The following is a 20,070-nucleotide window of genomic DNA, read 5'->3' as shown; positions in this document are numbered from 1 at the left end:
TATTGTGGTCAAAGGTATCACTTTCTTACTCAGTTTTCATTCTGAGTTCTTTCTTAAGCCTTAAAAAATAAAAGCAGGGCTTCCCTGGTGGCGCAGTGGTTGAGAGTCCGCCTGCCGATGCAGGGGACACGGGTTCGTGCCGCGGTCCGGGAAGATCCCACATGCCGCGGAGCGGCTGGGCCCGTGAGCCATGGCCGCTGAGCCTGCGCGCCTGGAGCGGGTGCTCTGCAATGGGAGAGGCCACAACAGTGAGAGGCCCGCGTACGGCAAAATAAAATAAAATAAAATAAAAGCAGCAGTGGACAGCCTGGCCTGGCGGAGCATTTTAGTGACTCACTGACGGCTTAATCTGAGCATCCACGCAGAGAAGTCAGAACAACCCCACCCCCTGGCCCCCAAGCATGGTGGTGGAGTGGCCAAAGGTCTCAGTTCCGTGGAGCATGCATTCCGTGGACGGGGACAGGGCCACCACTCTCACTAAATAAAACGATGTGTGTTCGCTGTAGCCAAGGTTTCACCAGTGTTCACGATGCATGTCTAGCAGATTGCAGCCTTTTAAAATATGTATAAATGAGTGTACATAGAGCATACTCTAGACTATGAAGGGATATTATTTTCATACACCTGGGCACGTGAGGGTGCTCTCTGCGTGTTTTTAGTTGTGCAGATTCAATAGGTATTTAGAGAGTGTCTCGCTACTCACAGCTGAAGGCTGTTGATGTGTGAGCATCAGGAAGGCTCTAAAGTATGTGGCTTATGTCGGTTTTTTTCCTGAAAAGCTGAGTTAGAAAGGCTTTGAGGGTGTCAAACACCAAACCCCCTTTGTCAAGGGGAGTGTTTTCTCATCAGGCTGGAGTTTGGGGACAGGTGGGGTTAAGGCGTTGGTAACCTGCTCTCTGGAAATGTCCACATCTTATTGAGAAAAAAAGTGTGTCTTTCTGATGTTTGAACCAGAATTGTGGATGTGTAGGTCTTGTCACTGTTTCTTCAATAGCAGATCTGTGTTCCCAGTTGAGAGACAGCAGTACGCTTCTATACAAGAAGCTGTGGTGTTAGGCTCCGTCTGTTCAAGTGTGTCTGTAAAAGTGCTTTCATTCCCACGTGAAGCCTGGGGAAACTTTCCCCTCTCAGCCAGATGCTGTGCATACTCGAGTCCCAAGCCGTCTTTCCTCTAAGGAGAGGTCCTTTGGAAAGTGGAGGTTATGGGTGTCTTAACTGTTGAAAGCATGTCAGGTGAGAGAGAAGACAGAGCTCTCTGAACTTATATTTTCCTTGTGTGCAGAAATCTATTCTTTCATCAGACCACTAAGCCACTTGCCTTAGCCTCTTCTGCAGTCTCCCATGGCTTGATCTGGGGCAGGAGACTTCTGCCTGTCAGAGGTGGCCGGCCCTCCAAAGCAACCGGATCTGGCTTTGGGGAGCAGTGGGGCTTGGGGAAAGCAGCCCTCATCGTGGCTGCCTGTTTTTTATACCACCTGTCAAGGACTCGTGTGTCTCTCCACCTGTAATGTTGCAACATTGCCTTCTCTCCTCTTGGTGCTCCTGGGCAAAACTGGAATGTGCAATCCAGAACTGGCACTGTCTTAAACAGCACAGCTCCTGCCTCAGTTTCCAGCCTGCTGTGATTCTTTCATAGGCCCTGAAAGGTGTCACATGGAATTGTCAACATCTTGCCATTTGTGTTGCTTCATTTTAAGGTTTTTAAAAAACAAACGGACAAACTTCTTATTTCAACGAACAAACCCTTAGGTTGGCAACATCATGTGAAAAAAATCATAGCTGAATCCCTTGAAAGATTGCAACCAAAGGATTCAAGACCGCTGGTGTAAAAGGAAGAGGAATTTCATTTATGTGATACAGCCGCCAAGTTGTTAGACGTTCCTGTCATAGCTAAATAGTCACAGCTAGTCTTCCAGAGAGCAGATATTAATAATTGTTTGCAGCTGGAATGTTGCATCTAACCTTGGCATTTCAGCTGTTTATTTTGTGGGGACTTTTTTGTTAATATCCTGGAGGGCACCTGCCTGGTAGAAAGGAGAAAGTAGGAGAGGGAAGTTACTCAGGGGCCCGACCATGGATCCCAGAGTTGTTGCTGCACAGAAATCATCCGAAGGCTCTCAGTCATTACCATGACAAGATCCAGAAGTTGGGAAAGGACCTTTAAGTCATCCAGTCCAGTCTCCCCATAGGTGCTGGCATTCTGCCTACAACCGTCCCACCAAGGTTTGAGCAGTCTGGGCTTAAACACCTCTGAGGACAGAGAACTCACTACCTCCTGGGGAAGGCTGTTCTATCTTTGTAAACCTCTGGCTTTTCTATGTTCTCTGGAATTTCCATCTTAGTCTCTGCCTAATGGGGGCCAAGTTAGTTGGCCAAGGACCTAATTGCTGCACTGTCCCAGGGCATAGTGTTTGTCTCTGGGGAAAGAGCAGCTAGCATATAGACACTCTGGTGTCCTGGCTGTCCTTCCCCCTGAGTATTAGTTCCTTATTGGAGATGTTGAGGTAACCCCAACGTCATCCTGCTGGGACGAAGTATAACATCATTTTACTCCCTTGATCTTGCTAAAGCTGATGGAGGAGGTCAGGGTAGGAGGGAGTGCTATCAGGCTGCTAAAAAAAATACCTTAAGACAGAGGAGGCCTTAGTTTTGTGCTTGCCTCACAAAAACTGATGCTCATATCACTTAGGAAAAGTTTTAGCTAGAAGATTTTAAAATATGATCATTGCTCTGTCCGAAGTTGAAAGGTTGTAGGGCCCCTGAGGGCTTGTACCTTAAGATTCCTGCAAGTACGTCACACATTGTTTTTATGGAGAAAACAAAGCTTAGAAACTTGGGAGAACCACATGTCTCAGTGCCAGAGAGATGCCATATTTTCAGGCTGGAAAGTCCTTTGAGGTTGCCGTTGCCCAGTCCTTGATTTTTAGAGATGGGGAAACTGAGATTTGCAAAGACTTGCCCGAGTGCTGTGGCATCATCTGGACTAGCCTTCTGTCCTGACGCTTCTGGCGCTCGTTCACTTTCCAACTTGCAGCATAGCTGTAACCCAGTCTGCAGTGAGCTGCCCTCAGAACCTTGAGACCTAGCCCCTGAGCAGAGGTTCCCAAGGCCAGCCTGGCTCTCAGGGAACCAACCTGTAGAACTCAAGGTTGTGAGACAGGACTGGGAAGGCAGTCAGTTGAGTTTTGCAAAATGAATGGGAGGGGAGAACAGAAGGAGCCTGTAATTTAAGACCAAGGTTCCAAAGTCCTGGCGGGAAATGTGGTGGTGTCCTAGACTCTAAATTCTCACTAAATACACTTGCCTTTCAGGTGGGTCACTCAGGTGACCCTGACATGAACAGACACAGCTCTGTGGCCCTGCCGTTTGCAGCCCCCATCCCTGTTAGCGAGAGAGGCAGTTGAACTGAAGGACAGGTGAGCTCAAGATCATGCCCTGGGAAGCATGGTGCTTTAGGGATGCCTTTGTATTCCTTTCACTTTATTACAGACTGTTTTCAAGTTTATGGTTAGGAAGGGTAAAGTTGATCCCATTTTTTGAGGTGGAATCCAGCCGGGGGCAAGGTGGGACCTTTTCTTAGAGTAGGAATGTCTACAATCAGTCATTTCATCTAGCTTGCATCTTCAAACGCAAACCCTTCGGTGGCTTTCACCTAATGAACACATCTTTGCCAATGACAGAGGCTTGTACAGGATCCCTGTTTTCACATGTCTATTATCTGTTATTCCCGTCAGAGTGTTTTGGGGGTGCGGGTTGGTTTGGGTTTTTTTCCATTTTGTAACTGCCTTATCGAAAAGCAAGTGCCCTTCCATTCCAGGCTTCCTCATGTTGTACATGTTTCCTGCCAAACTGGGGGGATCATTTGTATTTTAATTTTGTAATCTATGGCTCTGTACTGTTGAAAGGCTCTCAATTCTGTGGGGTCTCCTTAGTATGTATGTGACTTTTCATGTTGCAGTATCACACAGATGGGATGGCCCGACTTTCGCTCTTAATAAACGATCTGAATGAGAAACAAGAGACACACTCTGTTGTACCCTTTGAATGTCCACATGGAGCTCAGATGCTTTCACTTGCACATTTGGCCCCTGGCTGTGTAGGACAGTGACTGGGGACAGCGATCTGTCCTCCACTCGCCCTTCCACTCCCAGTGCGCATCATGTGAGTTCAGCTCACAGAAGTGTGACCCTGCCCTCCCACTCACTCCTGTGCAAAGAGATTGGCTGTGGTTGGACGGCCCGATTCGAGCCTGAGTGCTGTGTAGCACAGCAGGTACCCTGGCCCCAGAGCTTCACTCTGGTCTTCAGTTATCCACCTATAAAAGTTCTAAGTAAACTGGATGGATGGTTGCAAATTAAAATGCCTGTTGTGGGCTGGGGGGCGGGGGAGCTGTAAACTGGAAAATCCAGGTCCCTTCTAAGGGCAGCCATCGCTGAGCTCCAGCCTGTTGTTGCCACGTGGGAATGCCAGCCCTATGTGGCCAGTTCTCACGAGTTCTCAAGAGGAACTGGAAATACAGACCTTTACATAAATATCTCAATGTTTAACTGTCTCAAAAACTTACATTTAGCAATGTATGAGCTGACATTTCTTCACCTACAGTAGAGCCTTGGTATTTAAAGTTGGTCCATCATCTGAACGCTTGTTAGACCTGCAGAATCTCTGCCCTGCCTCGCCCGCGAGCCGGCTACTAAGTCAGAGGCCCCAGCAAGTTGCCTGCTCATGCTGGGCTATCTGACTCAGCTGATTGGTGGAGGCCCCAGAGGCCTCTGGGATGAAGCCCCTTGGCCAGCCAAGCCTCAGACACACAGGTCTTTCATTTCAGATCTGCCACTAGTGTCACTTTTCCACATCTCTGTCCTCAGCAGCATGAAAGGGGGAAAATGCAGTAAATATTTCTGTTCATATTAGTTGACTAGTAGTACTGCATGCTAGCTCTGAAATTTTAAACAGAAATTTACAAAGTACGGTTCTTCCGCTCAGTACCCTCACCCTCTCCCAGTCCGCTCCCATGTAAATGATGTGGAGGTTGACTTTTCAGGAGGCATTTTGGGGGGCGAGGAGAGTGGGGAGTCCTGACTGTCACTGGGAGCCCACAGAGTCAGTGACGGTTTGTTGCCCAAGGATGTCTGAGTCATCTTCCTCTAGAAAGCAAAGGAAGGTCTAGTCTTCATACCATGTTGCCTCTTGATCTGAGGTATAGCATAAGTAGTTCCTTTCACTCTTCTGTCTGCTGCCCTCCCTGTTTTTCATATGTAACTGCTGAGGGCTGCCTCGAACCCCTCATGCACCGAACCTAGGAGAGGTGGTTCGTTGCCAAGCTTCCCCCAAACTGGCCGGCCCCTGCTGGGGTCGGCCTCCTTTGAGGATCCACAGATATTGATTGTGATGGAAGGAGGAACCCATATCCTACTGTACCATTAGGATAGAAGTTCCACTAGGAACCGGACATCCTTTTTTCAAAATAGACCTTGAGAATATTGAATATCAGGTCAGCTGAGGTCCAGCCTCTTTGAAAGGTGCCACTTGCCACCTCCCACCCCCATCAGAATCCCCTACGAACTCTGTTACAATGCCAATTCCTGGGCCCCATCCCAGATTCTCAGTATGCAAAGCTCAGGGGCTGAATTCCAGGAATATGGATTTTTAAAATTTCCCCAAATAAGACTTAAGCTCATTACAGTTGAGAAGTACTAAACTGGTCCAGAGGTTTCCCAATCCAGCAGCTTCATCCTGATCAGGAATACTGGTTAGAAATCCCCAGTCAGACCTACTTAATGAGAATCTCCACAAGGGCGGCCCAGGGAAAATTCTCCTGGGGAATTTGCACATCCAGGTTTAGATGGCACTGAGTCCAACCGCCTCAGGCCCAGGAAGGGAAAGGAGCTACGTTCAACCTCAAGCAGCTCAGAAAGGTCAGAGCCTGAGCAAATACAGTGACATGCACAGCCACAAAGACACTTTTAAGATGAATCATTGGAATAGATGATCTTCCATCTGGAAAAAGAAAAAGCAGAATGAAAATAATCCACAGTTCCCACCACAGTGCCTGGCATATAGGAGGAAACACAAATGTGTGGAATTGAATCTTCCATTTACTTAACAGTTTTTTAGTTTGTAAGGATCTTCCACATCCCGATATAGGAACAGCCATCAAGTGCAGTGTGCGTGCCAGACAACCTGTCACTAGTTTTACATACATTGATCCATCGTCATATCAAGCAGGAGCTGTTATTAACTCCGGTCTATGGCGGTGCAAATGCACGCTCGGAGAGGTTGAGGAACTGCCCAAGTACCAGTGGGAGCTGGAGGCACTCCTGGGAGCGAGTCCAACGGTTGTCCGACCCTAGGGACACTTGTCAACTCCACCGTCAAAGAACTCAGGAGCACCGCGGTTTGAAGCAGTGCAGCCGCCAACGGTTCCCCTTGCCCTGATCAACTGGATTCACTAAACTTCAATGAGGGATTCCTCGAAGTCACTAAGACTCTAGTTAGGAAGTTTAATAATGTTTAATGGAGGTTAACAAGGTATATCCAACTTTCCAGCCAGGTTTTAACTTACCAGAGCTGAACAGAGATTAACAAGCCCAGGAGGTGTAAAGGCACCTGCATGATTTAATGGGGTTAATGAAACTGTCAGAGGTTGGCGGAGAGGGACAGAACTGGAGCATGCCTCTGTTAACGAGTCAATCTGGTTGAGGTCAACAGAATTAAAGAGCAGAAGCCTGCCCCGGTTCGCCCTGGGCACCACAGGGGTAGCAAGGAAAAGAAGCCCATGGTCGGACCATGGTCTGTCCTGGTTGGTGGGATCTGGAATGCTCCTTTCTTCTTTGTGCTTTCTTGGTGTTGTCTAAATTGTTTATAATGAGCATGAATCATCTTCACCAAGACTGTAAAATAGCAAAGCAGTTTTTTTAAAGTGCTCTCAAAGCATTTACTCTCCACTCGCATAGTTTGTTACATATTTCTAAAACCTGTAGAAAACAGTAAGAGAAGTAACAACAACGATAATAGTCTTAAATTAAGGCAGCACTTAACTGTTATAAAGGGCTATCACCTGTTACCTCCGTGGGTTTTTGTCACACAGTACAAAATAGGAATGTACAAAGTCACTGGTCAGTGGAGAAAGCAAGCCTCCTCTTCTGCCTCCCAGACTGGTGCAGTTTTTTCACTGAGCACTTACTATGTGACAGGTCCAACAATAAGCACTTTACTAGAAGTACTATTATTCTCTCTATTTGATAGATAAGGAAACAGAAGTTTAGAAGGGTGAAATGGTTTTTCCAAGGTCACCAGAGAGTGGTGGGTGGGGACGAATCAGACACAGGTCTATCTGACCCGAGTCCACTGTGTCCTGCTGCCTACTAATTGGATAAGCTAGCGTCTCATGGGAGCATTGTTTAGACCAGTGAAGAACTGTCAAATATGTCAAATAATAGGTGACTGGTTTTAAAAGTATTATGTCAAAATTGTAAAATATTTAATGACATAGAAGGATGTTCCTATCAGTTTAGAAATACCAGATATGTATATATACATATGCTTATTGTATGAATATATATATGCATGTGGATATGCATATTTATATATCGTATGTATACCCTTGGCCCTCCATATCCACAAGTTCCAAATCGAGGATACAAAGGGCCAACTGCACCATGCCATTTTATATAAGGGACCTGAGCATCCATGGATTTTGGTATCTGTAGGGATCCTGGAACAATTCCCCTGTGGATACAGAGGGACGACTGTACACACTGTATGTGTGTATATATGTGTGTGTGTGTGTATTTATATATGTATATGTGTATATACACACACATTCCTGAATTTGTGACTATGGGTGTATCTGTAGGTATATCAAAATATCTATCTACCAACTCCATGTATAGCCATACTATATCTGTATCCATATTATTCAGAGTAAGGGGGAAATGGTCAGGAAGGAAAGGGCTTTCTGAAAATCAAGGGAGCTTCCTGGAAGAAGAGGCTCCTAAGCGGGCCCTCGAGGGAAATGGAAGGTTTGACAGGAGACAAGGGTGAGGCGAAGTCCAGTCCAGAGCAGAAAGCCCCACATGCCGGAGTGAGGAGTTTGTACTTTGGAGTCACCAAATCTGCTATCATTAAAAATCAAACCAAACAACAGAATGTGGTCAAGAAGATGTTTGAGTGTCTGCCATGAGCCAGGTACCTGGGGGAATCTGGAAATGGACTCTGCCCTCCAGGAGCTGGGAATTTCAGAGGAGTTCATACCTAGACAGGGGTGGAAGGCAGTCCTTCCACTGCTGAAATCTTAGGGTCCACGAGGAAGCCTTGGAGCCCCTGAGTTCTGATGAAGGAGCCAAGCGTAATGAGCTCTGCCGTCTTGGAGAAGCCAGTGAGGCTTAGCAAATGTAATGAGCTTAATTAAGCTGGGGCAGCTAATGAGACTTCCTGAGGGCTCATGGCCATCAGCAAGGTTAGACTCTGCTAAGTGAGCAGAGGGAGGACACCTGTGCCCAGCCAGACCCCTCTGAGCAACGTGCTCAGGAGACAGGGGGTGTGCAAGAGTGGCCGAGCCCCAAGGAGCAGTGCAGTCCAAGGAGCAGGGGTCAGACCCAGCCATGTCAACAAGCAACCGCCTGGAGTGACATCACCTGATGAAGCTCAGCGCCGCCCAAAGAATGAGGACTGGGCTTCCCTGGTGGCACAGTGGTTGGGAGTCCGCCTGCCGATGCAGAGGACATGGGTTCGTGCCCCGGTCCAGGAAGATCCCACGTGCTGCAGAGTGGCTGGGCCCGTGAGCCATGGTCCGGAGCCTGTGCTCCGCAACGGGAGAGGCCACAGCTCAGCTAGGGGAAGCTGAACTTGACTGAGCCAGTTTAAACAGTCCAAGGAGGCCCTGACATTTTCAATGATAAGGATGTTTTCTTTGTGGTTGCTAATGTCATCTTCAAATGCATACTATTCATGTTTCTATCCAGTAATATTTCCAAAGCTGAACATGGAAAAGTGGTCAGGATGACATACCTGCAGCAATGGTAGCTTTTATTTGTTAAACACCTACTAGGTGCTGGACACTGGGCTAGAATACTTATGTGCATGGTTGTAATCCTCACACAAACTTGCAGAGAAGCTGTTATCATCCCTAGTTTTCAGATGGGGTAACTGAGGCTCAGAAAAGTTAAATAGCTTACCTAGGGCCTTATAATGAGCCAGAATTTGAACCCATGTCAGTCTGACCCCTCCATTGCATCATGCAACCTCTACCACAGAAGGAAGTAGAATATTGGCTGTGTGGGGGAGATGGAAGAGTAGTAAAAGCAGTTAGAAAAACTCAGGATCCCAGCAGTCTAGGGTATTTAGGGGGAAACAGCCCTCTGCATTCCATTAGCCCAAAGCAATAGTGACAGAAGGATTCCAAGTTACGAAGAGAAGATTATGTTTTGTTCAGTAGCTCCTATCCAAAGAAAAAGAAAGGAAAAAAAACATACATATATGATGCATTTTAGACTTTACATAGTAGGGAAGCACAGACCCCTGCCCCAAGGCACTTTAGGGGATCTTGGATTGCAAAACCCTAATGTCCCTCGGGAGTTAGCCTCATGCCCAGGACTCCTGGCTCTGTGAACTTTCTGGGTCCCCTCTCTGCTCTCATCAACTACCAACGGAAGTTAGAAAAAGTGTGCCCTGGGGCTCTAGGGTCACTGCATAGGGGAGAGAATCTTGGCTGATTCTCTACATTGAACTCAGAGGAGGGAGAGTGGCCACCAGGTGGCGCCCTCCCCTTAGTGGCAACCCCAGGCCACCTGGGAAGGAAGGCTCAGGGCTATTTTCTGTCCCCCTCACAAGCTGCTGTGTTTGGTGAATGCCTTGATTCATACCACTGTAAAAATCTGGACAGTCAAAGCAGAAAGCGACTTAGATCTCTGGTCCCAACCCCTCATTTTACAGATGACAACAAGGTCCAGTGGGAGCCAGGAAGTGCCCAAAGTCACAGAGCAGGCTGAACCCCCTTCTCCTGACCGGTGGGCCTAGTGCTTTTTCCACCACACTAACTGTTCTCACACTCCCCCAAACACCTCGCACACCCCACCTGGGACTGCCAGAATACTACGCTGAGCCAGAGCTGGCTCAGCTTCCCTGCCATTCCCCGTTGCTTCCTAACCAGGCCCTGGAGTCCAACCCCAAATGCTACAACAGCAGCAGTGATAACAGCTCATGTTTACCACTTCCTACTCTGGGTCAGCCTATGAGCTTACCACTTGTTATTTAATCATGATTGGATCTTCACAATGTCTCTGCAAGCTATTCTGCTTTCCTTTTTACAGAAAAACGCTCAGAGAGGTTAAGAAACCTGCCCAGTGCCACACAGCCCATCTAACAAGTTCATCTGTCTGTGAGTACAGGCCTGTGGGCCAGTCCCAACCTCCTTGTTGACATTCACCCCGTCTCGTATGCTATATTCTCTGTTTCAAAACACTGTCAAAAGAGCTTTTCCTCTTTTTGCCCGACAAGAGTTCAGTGGGGTGAGGAAAGGTATTGTTAGCCCATCTTAGAGGTTAGAAAACTGGGGCCCAAGAGGATAATTGGTCTGAGGTCACCTGACTCATGAGAGACTTGGATCTGGAACCCAAGGTTCCACCACTGAGCGGGACACTCCAGAGGACACTCCACATCTCACTGCCCCACCTACAGCCCTGCTGATGTCCCTGGAAATCATGGAACTCAGCGGCTAAAACTGCAGGTTTGGGAGACAGCCAGGTCTGGGTCTGCCTGCCGCGTATTAGTCATGTGACCATGAATAAATTACACACGTACCCTCTGTGGTTGTTGGGATGAGTAGATGTGTCCATATAGGTTGAGCACTGCTGTCAGGTACACAGGAAGTGCTCAGTAAATGGTGGCTACTTATTGATATGACTAACTAAAGCTCCATATTTAATATTCCTGCTACATGATCTGTTAGACCTGCACTGTCCAAATGGTAGCCACCAGCCATGTGGGCTGGCTTTTGCATGCTTAAAATATGGTCCAAACTGAGATGTGCTTTAAAACACAGATGTATAAAACACACCCCAATTTCACTATGAAAAAAAATGTAAAATACCTCAATAATAATTTTTATATTGACTACATGTTGAGACTAAATTTTAGGCATATTGAGTTAAATAAATATATAAAAATTAATAATAAGTTTAATATTAAATATATATTAAACTTAATATGTGATATATTAAATTTAATAATAAATTCACCTGTTTCCCTTTATTCTTTTAATGTGCTACTAGAAAAAGTGTAATTACACACATGGCTCCCATTGGTGGCTTGCATTAAGAGAAATATACTACTATATTCGTATATTAAGAGCACTGTGCTACTTAGTGCTGCCTTGGACAGTTTCAGAAAGTCAGCTGCCTCAGCCTGCCTGCCCCTGGGTTTGTCTTAGTGATGTGGGATATAAGAGCTTTGAACCAGGGATCCACTCACTGGCTATGTGCCCGTGGGCAGGTCACTGCAACCTCTGTGCTGATCTTTCCAAAACAAACAAACAAGCAAACCAAAATAAATCCTCAGTGCCTCACAAGGCTATTGCAAGGATTAAATAAAATAATAAAAATAGCTCTGCCGTGGACACCATGTTAAGTGCTCTGCATGCCTTATCTCATTTGACCCTCACAGGCCCCAGGAAGTTGGGGCAATGATCTCAGCCATTTTGTAAACGAGGAAACTGAGGCTCAGAATTGTTCAGTACCTTGTGCAGGGTCTCCTGGCCACTGTCAGGTTCTATGCCCTGCGCTGGAAGGAGAGGGGTTAAGTAGACAAGAGGGAAAGAAGAGTACAACTCCCCATGTGACCTTGGGCAAGTCCCTCCCCTCTGTGGGCTGCAGCTTCCCCTTCTGTAAAATGAGGGAAATGTTTGGATGGTAGGTAAGGATTTTTGAGGTCCCAGTGTGATGGGACGCTTTGAACAATTCAGGGAACATAGACTTCTGGAACTCCTCAAAAGTCCGATGCCTTCCATTGTCCATTCTGTGGGGATAAATGTGCATTTCTGTTTGTTTTAATAACACTTGTAGGAGCTTTTATATAGTGTCTATGTCTGCTTACATTAGACGCTGTGTAATATTGTTAAGAGTCTTTCACATTTTCCCATATAAACCTTCTTTTTTAAAAAAATATAAATTTATTTATTTATGTCTGCATTGGGTCTATCATTTCTGTGCATGGGCTTTCTCTAGTTGCAGTGAGTGGGGGCTACTCTTTGTTGCGGTGCGTGGACTTCTCATTGCAGTGGCTTCTCTTGTGGAGCACGGGCTCTAGGCGCGTGGGCTCAGTAATTGTGGCACGCAGGCTCAGTAGTAGTGGCTCATGGGCTCTAGAGCGCAGGCTCAGTAGTTGTGGCACACGGGCTTAGTTGCCCCACAGCATGTGGGATCTTCCCAGACCAGGGATTGAACCCATGTCCCCTGCATTTCCAGGAGGATTCCCAACCACTGAGCCACCAGGGAAGTCCCATATAAATCTTGTTTTTTATGGGTTTGGGAGAGCTCAGCTGTAAAAACTCTCTTGGCTGAAAAAAAATTTTTTTTTCAAACAAATTAGATTTAAATCAGGAGGCTGGTTTCAGATACTTTAGAGCCTGCATATTTTTTCTTAGCAGTCACTTTTCATTTAAAAATGAGACTGGCTGATTTCTTAGCTTTGTTTCTTTTATGAAGGTTTAGTAAGACCACAAGCTTCACTGATGGTTGCCTGAAGAGAAGGATACAGAGCCGTTTCCAATAGAGCCCTGGGCCTGGAGTCTGCTGACTGCCAGCTAATGACAACTCAGTCTTTGACTGCTGTGTGACCCTGAGCTGGTCATTTCCCTCTCTGAGTCTTCTTCCATCCATGGGGAGCATAATTCCTGCCCTTCTCCCTTCTAGTTTATAAGGAGAAAAATGTGCTCAAAGAAGTGAAAGTACCAAGGAAAGGTGAATGCACTATACAAACATCACAGGCTGGTGCAAAGAATAAAGTGCTGAGTTTTTCACCAGCAGAAAGTATATTCCTAGAATCAGTTTTACAGTTAGGAAAGAACCTAGAGGTCAAGGAGCCCACCCCTTCCTCATTTTATAGATGGGATCCACTGTGATCCAGGACAGAGGAAGAGGGTTCCAGGGGAAGGCTGGAGTTAGAATCCCAGATCCCTTCACAACCCCCTTCTTTCTTTCTCTACTTACTTTGGGGACCAAAGATCAGACTAAGAGAGGCTGTATTTGTAAACACACACACACACACACACACACACACACACACACACACACACACAAGCACACACAACTTGGAGGTGCTCCAAGATGTGGGGAAAAGCCAAGTCTCTGGAGGCAGCCAGACCTGCCCTTTCATCCAAGCCCAGCCTGCCTTTTACCTCCTATGTATGACCTTGAACAAAGTTCTTCACCTCTCTGAGCCTTAGCTGCCTGAGTATTAACCTCGCACAATCCTTGTGAGGCTTGAATGAAATAATACATGCTAAGGGTGTAAATAAATTTCCTTAATAAAATATAACTGTTGTTATTATTTCATGTATTATAGGTTTTAAATGTGAGAAAAAGACTACATTTACTGTGTGGAAGGAATAATAAACCCTTCAAGACAAATATTTACTATTGTATATTAATTGATAGTAATTATTAGGATTATTTCTTATTCATTACTTATACCCACAGTGCCGAGCACAAGGTGGGCACTCAATTAATGTATGTTGAATAAACAGCGTACTGAAACTACACTGGCCACAGGAGAAATTAGAAGGAAATTTCAGCTTAAGTTTTTATTGCAAAAGTAATACTTATTCATTGTAGTGTGTATATATATATATATATGGCTAAGTAGGAGGAAAAGTCAAAATGATCCTTATTCCCACAACTCAGAGGTAGAGGTGTAAATGTTTTGATGTATATTCTTCCACTTTTTCTCCATGAATGATATTTATGTATTTATTTTTACATAAAGCAGGTCACTGCCTGCTTTAGTAAGCTGAGAGGGTTTTGTTTTCCCTCTCTTGTATCAGGAACACTCTCCGTATCAATTACCACATTTTTTCTAGGGGCTGAGTAGTAACCCACCGATGGATTTATTCAAACAGTTCTGTAATTATAACACATTGGCGGTCCCTTTATACTTTTTACTCTTTAGTAGACTAGTCCTTTAGTTAAAGCTTCGTAACATCAGTTAGTATTTCCTTACGACAAATTCCTGGACTCTGCTTTGAAGTTAGTGATCATTCCATTACCCCACCCCCCAGATTAAAAAAAAAAGTTATGTCCTTAATTCAAATGAATAATGATACCATCTGCCACAGCCAGGTAGAGGTGGGTTTCGGACAAACCGCGTTGAAACCTGGGAGAGAATAAGAAAGTAAAAGGCAGGCTCTAAAGCTATTCCATGGAGGGAGAGCTAATGACGGATGAAAGGAGTTAGAGCCTGGTGCCGGGAGAAGATCTGGACCCCGAATCTGGAGCCCTTGGCGAAAACTGGTTTGTGAAACCGGGAGCAACTCTGTTCTGTGCTAGGGGCTCGGCTTTTGCAGTCGGGGAGTGAGGGCTGGAAATGTAGCACAGGCGTTCTAGGCGGTGAAGTAAGTCTTGGGGCAACTGGGAAGAGATCCCGGTGACCCCTTCAATGGGCACTGGCCCCCTGTCTCAGCTTCTGGGTGCTAGGTCTGAGATCAGGAGCAGACATGGCTGGGACCGAATGTTAGGTTCCTCCGCCGTCTTCTCCAAGAGGGTTTGCGCCCGGCAGGATGGTGTTTTCGGAGGAGGCCTGTTCATATGCCAAACTTGGCTGTGGCTGCCACGGGCGGTACCCCTCGGTACCCCTCTCTCCTCTCACTGGCCGGGGCTACAAGAAAGCAAGACCCGGGTGCGCATTCTTCCCGTGCCTGGGATACTTTGTGGTGCTAAAAATAGTCGCGGGCGGCGTGCTCTGTGTTTAGGCAGAAAATGGTCTGTAAACTAAACTGGAGTCCTGGGTTCAAATCTAGGAAAGGCCCCCTCCGGGCTGGGTCACCTCAGTCGGCTTGCTCCCTGGGTCTGTTTCTCCGGATTTCTTAGGAGCTTCCCAGCTCTTGGAAATAAAACGAAAAAAGGAAAAGTCGATTTTTCTTTTCTGCTCCTCCCGGAGAGGCCTTGGGGCCTCGGGCCGGGTACTGAGGCCGGGGGAGGGGTGTGCCAGGACTGCTCATTACCGTGAGGTGTTGCCCTAGTTAAATCGCGGGCCTGTTTGATCTGGCGGCGGGTGGCGAGAGGGAAAAAAGGAAAAAGTAGGGCGTCAGAGTAGAGAGAAGCTCATACCTCCGCCGCCGTTTCCTCGCGCCCATAAAACACCTTTTATTAACTCCTTCGCGTCCGGAAAGGCCCGCGTGGCCGCTCAGCACTGCCACGGTGTTTACAGCCCAAACTAATGGGGCCCCATATTCACCCCGATGCCGGGACGAGACGCCTGGGGCACGCCTGGCCCCGGAGCTGCGAAGGGTCTCCTTTCTCGGCCCCAAGCCCGGGCCTCCAGCTCCGGATGTGGATCGAGAAAGCGCCGAGAGACCCGCGCGCGTCCTAATGCCTCGCTCGCAGCGCGCTCCGGGGGCCGTGCAGGCACCGCAGACCATGAGCTCCCTTGGACGATCGTGCGAGCTGTCAGGAGACATAAAAGCGCTTAGCCTAGAGCCTCGCACACGGTTGCGCACAAACCACACTGGTTGTCCGTACGCTGTTACTCAGGGACACAGAAACGCCTGCATTTGCCCGCCCCAGTTCAGCCCAGCACGCACCCGCACCTTGACAAATGCACCCGCTTTTATTCACCCCTACACCTAGCCATGGGTGCGCACGTGGAGGCTCGGAAACTGCTCTCCGCACATTTCTTAAGTGCCCGAATTAGCCTGCACATACCGCCCCCCCCATCCCTTTGCACAAAATCCATATACTCTCACAGATACTTGAGTGCTTTGTTGCTAGAGAGAAACCTAAACGTCTCACTTTGACCATGAGCACTCACACGCTTCTTTCACTCATGTATAAAATCATAGCTGCTGCGCCTTGCCGAGTCCTTACCGCGTGCTGGGACTGTGCTCCGCAGCCCCTCGTTGGCCCCCGCTCAGCCACGGGGCTCCGTGTGAGTTCCTGCACCATGACACGTGCAACTGCAGTTTCAGAATTTCACATACGCGAAAGTATTCCCGAGGGCATTCCCCTGTTCCGAGCTACCCTGCCCTCGCGTTGTCCTTCGTTTGTGTGACAGACCCCCCTTCCCAATAACCCCAAACCGCGGCCTGCAGACACCGATGTGCCTACTAACCCACAGACAGGCCCAAATGCTGACCCACAAAAGTCCTAGCTCATCCCCTCTGGACCTAATTCGTTTCCAGTCTTCTGTTCTGTGGGTTCCTTAAATCTATCCTGTCCCCGCCCCCCCCATTATCTTCTAAGGAGAACTCTACTCTTTGTTCCAGGAGTCCTTTATCTGCCCCCTTCCCTTGATTTGATTTGCAGTTTGGCTTGGCATTTATCAAAAGAGAAGTAGAACAGGAGGTGCTCTAACTAGCAGAAACGATGGAGCGAGGTGGGGTTACTCGCCAAGATACCACACAGGCTTCTGCTGATTTCAGAAAATGTTTTATTAGTCAAGAGCATAGATACTGCTTTGCAAAGGGAGGGGGCAGTGAGTGGTCATATAGATTTGAGGTAGAAAAAGGGTGAGGACGGGGGATAAACAAACACCTGAGCGCAGCAGGCATGGTAGGTAGTTTAATACATAAAAACTTTTCAACAAAGGGAAAAGTTTTTATTTACAAAGGAAGGAAGAACGAAAAGGAAGAAAAAGAAAGAAAGAGAAAGGAAGAAACGCAAGAAGAAAAAACAAAAGAACGCAAGAAGGAAGGAAAGAGGTAAAGAAAGAGCCATTTCCCTTGGAACTAAGTAGGAAGTGCAGCGACAAAAATAAAATAAAATAAAAAACACCACTGTTTGAGGGAGGACAACAACAAAGGCAGCCCTCCGTCTTCCTGATTTGGTTCTCTTTCCCTGGCAGAAAACGATTGATTCCTCTTATTGCATTTTAATTAGGGAGGAGAGCTCGAGGAGGGTTTTGACGCGAAGCCGACAGGGGGGCGAGAAAGACAGGCAGACAGTGTAGTGAGGAAGGCGTCAGGGGTTCTAAACTCGCCCCAGAAGGGTTGGAAGGGTACGTCTTAGCGCGCTTGGGTCCCGCAGTCCTTCCTTTTCGAATCGTGCAGCCACGAGCCTCCCTCTCGGTTGCAGGGGTGGGGGTTTTATATATATATTTCTCTTTCTCTTCACGTATTAAAAACAATTTCAAATGACATTGCACGTGCGATCCAAATGTGTAGATGCAGCCCAGCAACCTGCCAGCGCCCCAGCAGAGGCCAGGCGGGATGCTCCCCATAAGCCCCTGGCACCCAGAGCCTGGCGCTCGCCTCCGCCTTCCTCTGCTCCCGGGGCTCCGGGGTCGAGCAGCCGTGGCGGGGTCCTCGGCGCAGGCCTCGGCTCACTGGTTTAACTCCAGCGCCCAAACTTGCTGCGGCCAACCTGTGCGCCCTTTAATCCTCTTCTCACCTGGGCCCAGGGCAGGAGGAAAGCCTTCGTGCTGCTGCTGCCAAAGGACACACACAAGAAAAGAGGCGAGAGAGACAGGTTTAAATGTTTCTGCTCCGCTCGCCCAGGCGTGGGGTAAAAGTGGGGGTGGGGTAAAAGGTGTTGGGAGCAGTAACTGGGAGCCTTTAAATAAGTGACGAATTTCTGTTTGTGAAATAGGCAAACAGGCTCATAAATTCGCCTTTATGTGCCCGAGTTCCCGGGGCGGGGTTGGGGGGGCCGGGATGGGCTGGGCAGCTTCTGGGGGCTTGGTAGTGAGAATTTTCTGCGGCTGGTGGAACGAATGCTCTTAGGTTTGGCTTTATGGCGCCGAAGGGAGACTGCAGGGGTTGGAATGGGAGGGGTGGGAATCAACAGCTTCCTCGCTCGCGGACATGCTCCCCGCACACATCCCACTTTCCAACCTAGTTTATAGCGCCTGGGCTTGGATACAGGGTTGGGTCTCTGCAGCCGGCTCTGGGCACTCAGAAGGCTACACGAATGAGCGGGGGAGTCGACCTGGCTTAGCATCCCCCTTCCCTGCTACTTGAAGGAGGCGGCAAAGTGCAGGGAGTGGGGAGACGCCCAATAACTACTTCCAACGAGGGCGTCGCCCGGGCCTGCATGTCCTCCAGCCCAGGGCGGCGGTTTAGAGACTCGATGACCACGGTCTTTCCCAGTCTCCTCAGGTGACTTCCCTAGTTTACCACAGCCCCTGCGGGTCAGATAAAACCCAGGAGGCTCTCTAGCCTCCAACGCGCAGTGTTCCTGAGCGCACCAATCTAGAGAAACTAGTTCAGTTCCTCAGCTTGGAAATCACTGCTTCAGAGGTCCCAGAGCCCTGCGCCAGTGAAACTGAGCTCCAGAAGTGTCGCCTCACTGGAGAGGATCGAAAAAAGCCGAGTAGGGATTGCGATCTCCAAAGCCAAAAGGAGTGAGTGACTTGCTTGTCGGCGTTTATACACAAAACCATCAAGGTGGCCCTAGGAACCAGCCGTGGGGAGTGGAGTGGTGAAATATCCTCCAGATGTTTACTCCTCCAGGGAATAAACTGACTTGTTTTACCCAAGTAAACAACTCCTCGGGTAGGTGGCCTTCACATCCTGTCCCGTTCTGGGCCTCAGTTTCCCTATCTGTACAATGATGAAAGTAGACCAACCTCTCTGGCAAAGGCCCTTTGAAAACAGCAGCGGAGCCCATATGCATCAATTCACATTCAGGCAAATTGAAGTAACGAATTCCTACAGCATTCTTAACCTGGCTTCCAGGAGATCCCAGGGATGAATCGGGACCCCTTGAAACTGGAAGTGAAATATATGGTATGTGCATTTTCTCGGGGTCTGAAGCTTCCAATGGATTCTTAGAAGGGATCCTATGAGCCTGTCCGAAAAGTGTAAGATTCTGTCTTCATTCACAGCCTTACAAACACTATCCGCATTACAGATGAATTCAAATATGGATCTGCCTCCCTGCGTGCACACAATCCCACATTCAAGCCATCTCAGAACTCCCCGCAGTCTCTCAAAATTGCATGAACGGCAACGCAGACTCCTTCCCCTGCATACTCGGCCTACGGATGCTCACCGCGCCCGCGCCCTTGGCTAGAGTGTACGGGACCCAGACTTACCAGCTCTCTTTTCCGCTTGCTCTCACGACCGCCATCCGCCTTCTTGAGTTCGGCCTTGAAGGCCTCGGGGTCGCCGGCCTGTGCGTCCTTGGCCAGCACGTCCATCAGGTAGGCGATGTAGCTGGTGGCCAGGCGCAGAGTCTTGATCTTGGAGAGCTTGGTGTCAGCCGGGACATTGGGGATGCACTCGCGCAGCTCGGCGAACGCGCTGTTAATGCTCTCTGTGCGTCTCCGCTCCTTCTTGGGTCCTGAGCCTTTCCGCCGGCCCAGGCGGCCGCCGAGCGCCTCCAGCCGCCCGGGGCTCTGGCCGGCCCTGGCGTCTGGACCGTAGGAGGCGGCGGCTGCAGCGGCTGCGGGCGCTGGCCCGCCTGCGGGGAAGTCCGGGGCAGCGTCAGCGGGGCTCAGCAGCCAGCTCTGGAAGTAGGGCCGCTCCTGGTGACAGCGCGAGGCAGGGCCGAAGAGGAAGGGCTCGTGGAGCATGGGGTGCGCGGGGTGAGGGTGGTGATGATGGTGATGGTGGTGATGGTGTGCGTAGCTGCCCACGAGGTTCATGTTGGAGCGGCCCCTGGCCTGCGCCGCCAGCCCGATTAGCGCCGCCCCATGCGCCCCAGTGACAGCCGGGGCCACCCGTGGGCTCTGGGGCGGCGCTCTGGTGGGCACTGGCTTTGAGAGATTCTGGGGCAAGGCTGAAGATGACACCCGCAGCCCGTCTTCTGGTCGGCTTCTGTTGCAGGCGAGGACGAGGATGCCGAGAGACCTGTTTAACCCTTCTGCGGCCTCCCCTTCAGGGTCTGGCTTATATAAGCCTGGGGCTTTGATGTCAACCTC

General features: G+C 48.7%; 1 protein-coding gene and 1 long non-coding RNA gene across 2 annotated transcripts in view; one reads left to right on the top strand and one right to left on the bottom strand.

Moving 5' to 3' along the window:
• The first annotated feature begins 5,492 nt into the window (after positions 1 to 5,492).
• Positions 5,493 to 20,070, top strand: part of LOC125963943 (uncharacterized) — a 79,358-nt gene continuing 64,780 nt past the window's right edge. Inside the window, exon 1 of the long non-coding RNA XR_007476408.1 lies at positions 5,493 to 10,378. This is a non-coding gene — a long non-coding RNA (uncharacterized LOC125963943). The remainder of the gene's footprint in view (positions 10,379 to 20,070) is intronic.
• On the bottom strand, positions 16,622 to 20,067 carry HAND1 (heart and neural crest derivatives expressed 1). Its single transcript, XM_004280998.2, has 2 exons — positions 19,243 to 20,067; positions 16,622 to 17,634 (listed from the first exon to the last, which is right to left on the bottom strand). Exons 1-2 carry the CDS (start codon positions 19,792 to 19,794, stop codon positions 17,530 to 17,532), a joined length of 657 nt encoding a protein of 218 aa, XP_004281046.1. The 5' UTR covers positions 19,795 to 20,067; the 3' UTR covers positions 16,622 to 17,529.

The sequence above is a fragment of the Orcinus orca genome, chromosome 3 (genome assembly GCF_937001465.1).
Source record: "Orcinus orca chromosome 3, mOrcOrc1.1, whole genome shotgun sequence".
Classification (NCBI taxonomy): Eukaryota; Metazoa; Chordata; class Mammalia; order Artiodactyla; family Delphinidae; genus Orcinus; species Orcinus orca.
Note: the sequence above shows the minus strand (reverse complement) of the source record. Positions and strands in the feature narration are given on the sequence as shown.